Source organism: Agrilus planipennis, unplaced genomic scaffold, assembly GCF_000699045.2.
Source record: "Agrilus planipennis isolate EAB-ADULT unplaced genomic scaffold, Apla_2.0 scaffold83, whole genome shotgun sequence".
NCBI classification, from domain to species: Eukaryota; Metazoa; Arthropoda; class Insecta; order Coleoptera; family Buprestidae; genus Agrilus; species Agrilus planipennis.
In genome coordinates this window covers 670608-682481 of record NW_020438895.1, presented here as the reverse complement: position 1 = coordinate 682481, position 11874 = coordinate 670608, and the positions used below count along the sequence as shown (strand labels likewise).

The 11874-nt window shown below is 31.8% G+C and overlaps 2 protein-coding genes across 2 annotated transcripts; both read right to left on the bottom strand.

Annotated features, from left to right (window-relative positions):
* Positions 1-20: 20 nt before the first annotated feature.
* On the bottom strand, positions 21-10866 carry LOC108734280 (protein toll). The gene is made up of 5 exons (XM_025973090.1): positions 10452-10866; positions 4267-5759; positions 1518-2150; positions 1199-1366; positions 21-1070 (listed from the first exon to the last, which is right to left on the bottom strand). Exons 2-5 carry the CDS (start codon positions 5746-5748, stop codon positions 204-206), a joined length of 3150 nt encoding a protein of 1049 aa, XP_025828875.1. The 5' UTR covers positions 5749-5759; positions 10452-10866; the 3' UTR covers positions 21-203.
* Positions 2543-4249, bottom strand: LOC112904026 (protein toll-like). The gene is made up of 3 exons (XM_025973091.1): positions 4055-4249; positions 3736-3903; positions 2543-3607 (listed from the first exon to the last, which is right to left on the bottom strand). The coding sequence occupies exons 1-3, from the start codon at positions 4133-4135 to the stop codon at positions 2741-2743; spliced, it is 1116 nt and encodes a 371-aa protein (XP_025828876.1). The 5' UTR covers positions 4136-4249; the 3' UTR covers positions 2543-2740.
* Positions 10867-11874: the final 1008 nt, after the last annotated feature.

The following is an 11874-nucleotide window of genomic DNA, read 5'->3' as shown; positions in this document are numbered from 1 at the left end:
TATATATACTAAATATAATTATTATGACTGAAAATATTTTTACATATTGCATCACAGACTAGCGTCGGTCATATACGTAGCTCACATTTAAAAACCACAATATAATGCGACGTATATAAAAAAAAATTCGTTATTATATAATAATTTTCGGGTCACACCTCATTGCATTTTAAAATCTCAAACTAATGTCATAAATGTTTAGTTTAGGCCTCTGCAGCGGGTGCAGTGCTTCGAAGTTCAGTCTTGCTAAAGTCCAGAGGATTATCCTTAATAAGTAGGGGATCTAGTGATACTGCAGGTGGGGTGCTTCCTGCGTTGGGTGTGGTGGGGGTTGTTATCAAGTCTAACTTGTCGTGTAATGTTAACATAATGTTGTTATTACGTTGCACCTTCTTGTCGAAAGCCCTTTGAGGGTGAGGCAATGCGTATCGAAGTTTATTCCAGAACCATGGATCGTCCCATTTTAAATATGTATTCGTTCTTAAGTACGACTTCAACTCGTCGTCTAAGTTATCCAAATTAACGTTCCCGTACAATATTATTATCACTCGAGCCCTACCCTCACTCATGGCTTGAGTGTGAGCGGTTCGAAACTCCATTTTACCCCAAACACTTTCCAAAAAGCTTTCCGACAATATAACAACCGTCCTTCGTGAATTTTCCACCGACTGGGCAATTTGTTTCGATATAAACTCTCCGGGAATCCAATCTCGAAAATGGAGGCAGAGCTTGTACGGATGAGGGCCATCTTCGAGTATCGGGAGAAGTTTTTCGGTAACAAAATCTTCGTCTTTGTGAGAATAACTGATGAAAGCATCGTACAATTTGTCTTTATCCACCTCTTCTTCTGTAATGAACCACAGAAACATGTCGTGGGCAAACAACCACACTTTGATCTCTTGTTGGTACCGGTAGTACAATGCTATTGACAATGCTGCCAGGAACATGATGATAAGAAGCGACATGCTTATGCCCAGGACGAATGAAAGATACGTTGGACACAAGTTGTTGATGTTCAGATTTATTAATGATTTTCCTGACTGAGCACACGTGATACTTTTGGGATTGTACTGTGGAAAGAAAGAAAAGCAATATTAAAATATTATAAATCTTTATGATGCTTCATAATTTTAGCTGTTTTGAACATTAAAAATTCTACTATAAAATGAGTTGATTGGAATCATGTGAAACTACTAACCTGCTTGCGGAGCAAATTTTCCTTGAGAAAATTCGTTAGGTTAACAGCATCACAGTCGCACCTCCAAGGATTATGATCCAAAGAAATATTTTTGACAGTTGATTCGTTCAATTGCTTTAAAATGTCGTAACTCAAGAAGCTAATGTTGTTGTGATCAAAGTGTAATACCTGAAAATATTTTTTACTGATAATTATTCGCTATTTTGCCAAATTTCAACAGATTTCAAAACTGAAATGGAGATTCAGTCTATAGATTATTATTTAATTTGCAAACAATCAGCGATTTTTGAAGTCAACTCCAATCAAGCAATTAATTTACCTGAATATTTGGTGGTAACCACTTAATTTCTTGAATTTTATTATTGGATAATACCAATCTGGTGGTTTTCTCATAGCCCATTCCTTCCACGGGTCCTTGAGTCAGGTGATTCCCTTCTAAATGCACTTCTGTTTGATTGTACAAATTTCCGCCAGGCAAAATAATGTTAGGTACATTGGAGATGTTTCCATTCGAACAATCATAGATCAAAGATTTGTCCCAAGGGCGAGTTTCGCAAATGCAACTTTCGGGACATAAACTGGAATTGCCATAAAATTGTGTTAAAGAGCAGGTGATCATTTTAGATTTTAATTTTGAAATTGGGAAACCAGCAAGAGAGTTGGGCGATTTACATGTTGCATCACCGACTTCAATCTGCATGTATGCTAAGGCCTCTGGATACATCGAACCTTCCACGTATCTTGATAAATGAAAAGCTTTGCAATCGCATTCGATTGGATTCCCGGCAATATAAATAACAAAATCGTCGTCTGGAGTTTTGGAAGCTGCATCTAACAGTTTGTCTTGACTTGTTGCAAGCACTTCTAGCAAGTCAAGTTCCACTACGGTTATGTTGTTGTAACGAAAATCTAGGATCAGTTTAAACGGTGTCAGTTTTTGAAGTTGTACACTCTGCAAATTAGAAAATCAAAATATAAAACACTTGTAGTAATAATTAGTGTTTAACGATTAATATTAATCGCAATTTGGATACTAAATATCGACTTAAAGGTCTCGACATTCCAAGTGGAAACGCGCGATCATGAATTTATTTTCGTGAAAGCTTTGTGCAAAAAAAAGAGTTCTTTTGGAGATGAATTTTAAAATCTAGTAATTTTGAACATTTCGTCAATGATTATAGATGAAAATAAAAATGGCGAAATCAATAACGTATAAAATAAAATACTTAAATATTAAATATTGTTGTGATGTGAACTTTCTTATTGTAATACGTTAGCATTAATTGAAAATATTATAACTTTTTCGAGTTTTACTTACCGAAATATTTTTAATGCGGTTTATATATACTAAATATAATTATTATGACTGAAAATATTTTTACTTATTGCATCACAGACTAGCGTCGGTCATATACGTAGCTCACATTTAAAAACCACAATATAATGCGACGTATATAAAAAAAAATTCGTTATTATATAATAATTTTCGGGTCACACCTCATTGCATTTTAAAATCTCAAACTAATGTCATAAATGTTTAGTTTAGGCCTCTGCAGCGGGTGCAGTGCTTCGAAGTTCAGTCTTGCTAAAGTCCAGAGGATTATCCTTAATAAGTAGGGGATCTAGTGATACTGCAGGTGGGGTGCTTCCTGCGTTGGGTGTGGTGGGGGTTGTTATCAAGTCTAACTTGTCGTGTAATGTTAACATAATGTTGTTATTACGTTGCACCTTCTTGTCGAAAGCCCTTTGAGGGTGAGGCAATGCGTATCGAAGTTTATTCCAGAACCATGGATCGTCCCATTTTAAATATGTATTCGTTCTTAAGTACGACTTCAACTCGTCGTCTAAGTTATCCAAATTAACGTTCCCGTACAATATTATTATCACTCGAGCCCTACCCTCACTCATGGCTTGAGTGTGAGCGGTTCGAAACTCCATTTTACCCCAAACACTTTCCAAAAAGCTTTCCGACAATATAACAACCGTCCTTCGTGAATTTTCCACCGACTGGGCAATTTGTTTCGATATAAACTCTCCGGGAATCCAATCTCGAAAATGGAGGCAGAGCTTGTACGGATGAGGGCCATCTTCGAGTATCGGGAGAAGTTTTTCGGTAACAAAATCTTCGTCTTTGTGAGAATAACTGATGAAAGCATCGTACAATTTGTCTTTATCCACCTCTTCTTCTGTAATGAACCACAGAAACATGTCGTGGGCAAACAACCACACTTTGATCTCTTGTTGGTACCGGTAGTACAATGCTATTGACAATGCTGCCAGGAACATGATGATAAGAAGCGACATGCTTATGCCCAGGACGAATGAAAGATACGTTGGACACAAGTTGTTGATGTTCAGATTTATTAATGATTTTCCTGACTGAGCACACGTGATACTTTTGGGATTGTACTGTGGAAAGAAAGAAAAGCAATATTAAAATATTATAAATCTTTATGATGCTTCATAATTTTAGCTGTTTTGAACATTAAAAATTCTACTATAAAATGAGTTGATTGGAATCATGTGAAACTACTAACCTGCTTGCGGAGCAAATTTTCCTTGAGAAAATTCGTTAGGTTAACAGCATCACAGTCGCACCTCCAAGGATTATGATCCAAAGAAATATTTTTGACAGTTGATTCGTTCAATTGCTTTAAAATGTCGTAACTCAAGAAGCTAATGTTGTTGTGATCAAAGTGTAATACCTGAAAATATTTTTTACTGATAATTATTCGCTATTTTGCCAAATTTCAACAGATTTCAAAACTGAAATGGAGATTCAGTCTATAGATTATTATTTAATTTGCAAACAATCAGCGATTTTCGAAGTCATCTCCAATCAAGCAATTAATTTACCTGAATATTTGGTGGTAACCACTTAATTTCTTGAATTTTATTATTGGATAATACCAATCTGGTGGTTTTCTCATAGCCCATTCCTTCCACGGGTCCTTGAGTCAGGTGATTCCCTTCTAAATGCACTTCTGTTTGATTGTACAAATTTCCGCCAGGCAAAATAATGTTAGGTACATTGGAGATGTTTCCATTCGAACAATCNTTTTACTTACCGAAATATTTTTAATGCGGTTGTACTTCATGTCGATTAGCCTGAGAGTATTTTTAGTGATGATATTCTCAGCAAATTCTTCCATCAAGTTGTTGTTTAAAAACAGTTCTTCCAGGTATATACAATTCCGAAAAGGCGAATTTGACATACTATACTTAATTTCGTTATGTCCCATTCGAACAATCTTCAAATATTCATTTCTTTGAAACGCCCCTTCATCAACTGTATGTATGGCGTTCATCTCGAGATTGATTTCCTCGAGCATTGTCAATTCGGAAAATATATCGTTAGTTATGTTCGTTAACGAATTATATTGCAGCATGAGATTTTTTAAATTAGTCAGCGGATAAAATGTTTGAGCAGATATAGATGCGATTTTGTTGTAACTCAAGTCCAATTTGTTTAAACTTTTTAGGCCATCAAATATATTTTCTGGAATATCCGTTAGCATGTTTCTTCTTAATATTATGTTTTGTATGCTGGAGTCATTTTCAAACAATTTGCTCGGTAAAAATTCTAAATTATTTTCACTCAAGTCGACGGTTTCAAGCTCTTTCAAATTAGAAAACAGTCCAACGGGCAGCGATGCTAGATGCGGATTTCTTTTGATTAAAAGTTTTGTGAGTTTCCTGTTTTCGGAAAATGTATTTTCTGAAATTTCCGAAATATTATTAGCTGTAAGATCAATTTCCACTATATTCTTCAAATGTACAAATGTGGTGCTGTTTAACTTTTGAATTTTATTGAAGGAAAGCACTAAAAGTCTTAAATCGTTCAAGGGTTGGAAGAGATTATCTTGTAAATCAGTTAAATCGTTTTTCCTCAGATATATGAATTTAAGGTTTAAAAGATTATCAAACAATCCATCGGGAATATGTGTTAAGTGATTTTCTGATAAGTCCAGTAACGTTAAATTTCTTAGGTTTTTGAGTATCGTAGGTTTTAATTCTAAATTATTTGCTCTTAAATCCAACATCGTCAAACTGCCAAGATCATCAAACGCGTCATCAGTAATTGATCGGATTCTGTTTTCGCTCAATATCAAAGATTCGAGTCCGGACAGGCCATCAAATAAATGCCTTGATATCGTTTTGTCTTTATTATCGCTGTTGTTATCGAATTTTAAAGTTTTCGGGTTTTTTGCCCCGAACCTGTCCATAATCATTTTGAAAGTGTCGGGAAAGGGACACATTCTAAATTGGAGATATTCAATTTCTCCGACATTTAAGTTAGGAAATATATCAAGATTCCATTTGTCACTATTACAAATAGGGAAGTTCAATTGCTTCTTGGGTTCTACGAAGAAATTAAACCCCTCCTCGTCCGAAGGGCAGTAAAAATCGTACTTTGCTTGATGGATGTAACAGGAACAATTAGCAGTTCGAACGCATTCGAAAGGTGTCGATGACGATCGACAATCGTGTATGAAAATAGTTAATAAGAACAGTATTGATATGGAGCATGTTGCCTGAAGGAATGCCATTGTGGTGAGATCTGAAATTAAGAATTTCTTTTGTGAGATAGGAATTTAAGAAAACACAAAATAATGAGATGTAGAGTCATCATCATCAAAAGGTCGTCAGTCCTAAGACTGGTTGGATATGTATCTCCACTATTTCCTACCCCGAGCTAATCTTCGCATTTCCATAAAACTGGAACATCCCACATCCTTAACTATTTGCGAACAGTAATCTGATCTAGTACTCAGGACAACAAAAGGGGATGAAAGTGCGTTCAACTAGTATTCGGATATACAATTTAGTCTTAGTTAAACGACCATTTTCAGAAAGCTAAAATGGCGTCTCGATCGTTAAGGTTTCGATATAGTAATTAAACTTTCGAAATTTTTATTATACTTAACAATATTGAATTCGCATTTGTATTTGTACGTAAATGCCATCCGAATAATTTTGATGGAAAACAATAGAATTTATCTAGTTTATGTTCCCCAGAAATGTTCGGTTGCAAGCGCAATTGCTTTCAATATACTTCAGTAAATAGATATTAACATTGTTAGTTCTAAAAACATTACGTACCGGGAACTCGTGATTGTACTAATTGAAAACGTTAAAAGAGCGATAATGTCATTTTTTCTAACTGTTTACGTAACTAGTTTATTATTTGATTAATTTTGTTTTTTCGGTTAAAGTAAATTAAACTGAGGATCAGTAAAAGATTTTCGGAATTCAAATCCGGTTTCGGATTTACATATTATCCGAGCGTACTATAAACTAATAAGCCTTAAAAAAAGTGAAGATACTGGATCTACTATATATATGTATAAATACATGTGTACATACATATACATAAGTAAAGGTCACCAGTAAACAAGGTCCGTTAATTTATGCGAAATTGTCTTTATTTTATTTGATGTTTTATTCACAAGGTGAATTCTAAAATTTTCAGAGTTCGATGTTATGTACAGTCAGATTGTAAAATCTTTGTGAAACGTTGTACCTCAACCATGTTTTATTCCATTTCGTTATTTAATTTTTGTGGAGCTCATAAAAAATTATTTTACATTAAATCTGTAATATGTAATACGAATAACTTTCCTTATTCTTATTTTAATTCGTCAATAGCATAAAAAATAACAATAAACTGCAAATTAACAAATCTACCTAAAAAAACAAGCCATTTTGTTGTTTTTTGAACAATTCCGTTACCATTTCTAAACGCAAGTTATAATAAATCCAACAAAAGATTGTTGGTGCCATGCCAAATACGGTATTGTTCTAGCTGACCAGAATTTAAATTTGATTATAAAGTTATACTATAGTGTACACAAACAACTACCATCAATTCCTTACTTACAACATTATAAATAATACAAGAGTCATTATACAATGCAACAATTTTCAAAAGTTACCCTGTATGCTACCTATTTTGTGAATTTCTACGGGCTAACCTGTTCTACCAGTTTACTCTATTTTATCGTTAAATAGAAGAACTACAGACTTCTAATAAGAATCATTAACTATAATTAATTCTGTTTAGATATGAGTACTTATCATTAGCAGTAGTTGTATGTCTATATATATGAACGCGCCTTTTTTTAATCAACCAGAATTAACAGCTATTAATACTAGTTGAATAGTTTGACTTCTAGGAAGATGTTTTTATATTAAAAACACGATCCTGTACAGCAGCAAAAGCATGCTTAAGTACAGACGATGCAAAATTATTAACATTTACATCTTGACAATATGAGAAAATTTGTATAATTGATTTTTTTATTTACTCTGTTAAATAATCAAGTAAGTTTATCGTCGCAATAGATACAATAAAAAGATACATAAATGCGTGTTTTTTTTTTAGAATTTGTTTCTAAGTATGTGTTACTTTTTTTCAATCGTAAACTGAGTGTTTCGTTAATTTTATGTTTATTTTCCCACTTAACATACACAAAATTTTGTAAATAGTATTTCGTTTAACTTTTAATTATGTATTTATAGGAGGATTCTGACTTTAACCGCAAAAACGTCATTTGTTATCGTGTCCATTTGAGCAGTTGACAATTATAGGTGTTATCAGCCTCGAAGTAACAAATAGGAAATGTCCAAAAGAATGCAGAATTATGATAAGGAATTTCCTAGTTTACAATCGTACTAAACAAGTCAAAAAGAATTTCGAATTAATTATTATTACTAATACTGCCTTTGTTGTAAAAACTCCGTCGGTAATCAAACCATTAAAAATAAATCAATCGAATAGGTTTAAGAATTACATCAATTACCTAACAAAACGTGTTGTTTTTACTATTTTTTTTAATATTTGGTTAAAATGACTCAAAATTGAACAAAAACACTCGGGACATAAAAATTACTAATTAGAGGATTATGATTGCACCATACTAAAACAAAGTGATAGGAATAGTAAACATTAATGTTGTCTTTATTAATAATAAAATTATTTGTAATAAGTCACATTCTGTTACCAAGATTCCTAGAAATTAAAAGTGGATCATACATAGTATGTACAGGTACCATTAGGTTTAGCTATTACAATCGGCAGTATCAGACTAATTACTTAATTAAAAGTTGAGAAAGTATACCTGTTACATACATTTAGTACAATTCAGAAGTGAAACACGTCTATCTATTATGATTATACTATTTTACTAAAACTTGAGAATCCCCGGGCAAACACGGGAGTGGTAACTTTATAAAAATATTTTGACTCGATTCCTAAAATTCCTCACAACAGATTAAAGTTTATTATCACGTCCATGTCTTCAGATAAACTGGTTTTGTCAACTTGTTATTTGTGTATAAGGGAAAACCTTTGGGAAAAACCAAATCCCAAATTGCTATAGCATGTACAGTAGGTGATTTATTATCTATTTACTTTACCAATGGTCAATTTCAATTTCTACAGAAAAAAGACTTTACCAACTTCTAATTTTTAAATATAAAGTATAAATTACAGATGGGAAAAAAGTGCCTACATTTTTTTGAGATTTAACGTATTCATTTACGTATATTTATAACTAAAACATCCTTACCTTTCATTGGCATGCAATTTGAAAACATAGATTGCTTTTTTTTACGACTTGTGAAAATAAATACACCCCGTGTATTAGTGACAAGAACATTGTAAAAAAAATGGCATATACAACTTTTGTTGGTGGGAAAACTAGCTGTGATTTTAAATGAAAATGAAGATTTCCTACCCTTATGCCAATTTTTTTACAATGGATTTTTATAACTAAAACCCTTGTTTTGATTGGCGTGCATTTTTAAAACACGTAATTTTATATTCTTTGTTATGACTGCTCGAGCCCTTGGATTACATGCCTTTCAGTATTGGGCCCTAAATCATTTACGTTTCATACCTAAGCATACATGTCATGGAAAAACACAATTTTCATCTAGAAATAAAATTTTAATTTTCACTATGACCGGAAAGCGTGCATCAGTTAAGAACCTTTTTATTTTTCTTATCAACCCCCAAAAAAGCATACGGTATAGAATAAAATCAGATAACACCTCACAAGCTCTTGATTTATTTGATTTGACGAAAATCACAAAAAAAAATAGATATACACATAACGAATAAACGTATTATAACAATATAGTTATAACAAAACGTTTACCAGAACGCGATGAGAAACATTTTTTGCAGCAACAATGCTGATAACACCATCTATCTATTTAAACATTTATTGCATGATTAATAATGTTTAGACCAAAATTAATATGAATGCAATAAATATATCTATCTTATCATCCTACAAACTAACAGGAAAATAAGTCCATTCACGTAATTTTTTTATTCAATGAATTAATGTCTAGTGATTATCAAAACAGAAAATTTCTATAATTATCTATATATAATACCATATTGCGAACATTTAACAAAATTAGAAACTTTTCAAACCTTAACGATTCCCTTGTGATATTTACAAACTTATGATTAGTGCTCACCAATTATTATCCTATTTAAAACTAATTTAAGTCTCTTAAAGTGAATTTAATAAATAGATCTGATTAATAGTAAGCAGGATTACTAAACTCTGTTTTGTTTTACCACAAGATACTTAAACAATAATAAATCTACATAATTTTGAACAATAGTGCACTAAACAATAGAACATCGTTTACCCCAGCAAGTTTTTTAAAGCAAACAATTAACCTATCGAGAAACAGAATACAAATCACATACAATGTACCTACATATGAAAATTATGATGCAAATTATGAGTACATTTTATGCAAAAGTACTTATAGGAAATATTTTTATTTTTTCTTTTAGACTTGATATCAATCTCAAGTTAAGAAAACTCTTGGGCTTTACAGTTAATAGCACTTACATTTCATTCTAAAAAAAATATGGAAAACATGAAATGTTTACTACGACTTACAGTACCTGGACATGCTACTTACTTTTACTTTCAAATATGACTTAACATAATTTTAGCAAAACAGCGTTCACTTCATATAATTTTAAATACGAAAATATGTATGAAATTAAGGCTTTGCTATCACGTAAAACTTTTTCTTTTAAATGACCTGACCCTGTATTATAGATAACCTTTTCCAATAACCAGCATTAAGAAAAACAAAGAATAAGTTACAAATATAATATAATATAATTTAAAGTCCCCTTCTATCTGTCTTAAAATTTTACAGCAAATTACCCAAGAAATAATTACTAATACATAGACATTTTTACAAATCTACGTACCTTAAAAATAAGTTGTATTGCCAGTATTAGAAAATTATTTATATTCACTTTACGATTTTGTTATGTATAAATATATGCATACTTGGGTCTATACACAAATATCCGCACATGCACGAAGTGAGCAATACGCATGCATTGCTTAACGATAAGACATTTTTAAGTAAATCGAAACTTTGTGATGTCCGACTTGCAACAAAACGTTACGGATTTAGAATTAAATTTTTTTTCTTTTTGTAATGTACACTAAATTATTTCTTTATCGTTACATATTCAAGAGAAATTTCACGGAACCGTGTTTCACCTCACGCAACTGATGCGCGACGTTCTTTCGTAAGGAAAACTGTATGGAATTGAAAATTGACGTCACACATATGTAACAGCGTTCAGCGTTGTCAAATGACAAACATTCTTTGTGAAAATGTACTACCCCTTCCACAAAGATCTTATCAGAATTAAGAATAACCAATAACAACTATCCATTTTGTTTTCAAACAATACATACACTCATACTCAGGTTCTTCGCTTTAATAAAACTAAAGACGTAAATTCCAAATTTTGTATACGTTGTTATCAATATTTGTATTAGGCAAGTAATTGTGTTGCTGTTTGATAACTGCATTTATTTCATATTCAATATTGATGTATAATGATAACGATCCAAAAATTCCAATCAACTACGTGTTTTCTTATTCGGTAGTTTTTCTTAAAATTTAACAAAAAAATTAAAAAAGTAAAACTCAAAAGGCATACGTACCTATTCATAAAAAGTTCTGAATAACATTGCAAATCAGAAAAAGAATTATAAAATTTTTTGTAATTTTTGTTATATTGTTTTCTAGTAATAAATAAAATACAGAAGAAAATAGCTTTTGTGACGTAATATCGTAATATTTGTTAGGGCGGTCGCTGAAAGTTTAACTTCAGGAGACAAAGGGGGTCCAAAAGGGTGAAATTGGAAGTGACGTATTTTATGGACGAACCCCTGTTACAATACCAAAATGTAATATTTATAGATAATTTTCTTTACATTTGACAATACCGAATCGACGCAATCAAATGCAGTGATGCCAGCCATTTTTAATTAATTGGCCAAGTATTACTACGGTTACTAAACCTCGAATAATATGGATTACTACAACTTTCAGTTCTCTATTAGTATAATTCGATATTATTGCTATTTATACTCAATAATAATGAATGAAAGAGAATTTTTTTTCTCTTGTAAAAATTCTTAAGTGTCTTTTAGACCATAAAAGTGATATTACTATTCATTTTTTACTTAAGCAGAGCGTTATTAATACAACAACGTTTATCAGGTTGTCTACAGACAAAACTGAAATAAAAATATCAATGACTTACATTATTTTGTATCTGTAAAATGTATATTGGAAAAACATGGATTTTTTAAACTTTTATTTAATTT

Coding starts and splice junctions, on each gene's coding strand:
- LOC112904026 (XM_025973091.1), bottom strand. CDS start 4,135: ATGGGCTATGAGAAAACCACCAGATTGGTATTATCCAATAATAAAATT. Junction 3,904..4,054: donor GGTTACCACCAAATATTCAG/GTAAATTAATTG, acceptor AAATATTTTCAG/GTATTACACTTTGATCACAA. Junction 3,608..3,735: donor AAAATTTGCTCCGCAAGCAG/GTTAGTAGTTTC, acceptor TTCTTTCCACAG/TACAATCCCAAAAGTATCAC.
- LOC108734280 (XM_025973090.1), bottom strand. CDS start 5,748: ATGGCATTCCTTCAGGCAACATGCTCCATATCAATACTGTTCTTATTA. Junction 1,367..1,517: donor GGTTACCACCAAATATTCAG/GTAAATTAATTG, acceptor AAATATTTTCAG/GTATTACACTTTGATCACAA. Junction 1,071..1,198: donor AAAATTTGCTCCGCAAGCAG/GTTAGTAGTTTC, acceptor TTCTTTCCACAG/TACAATCCCAAAAGTATCAC.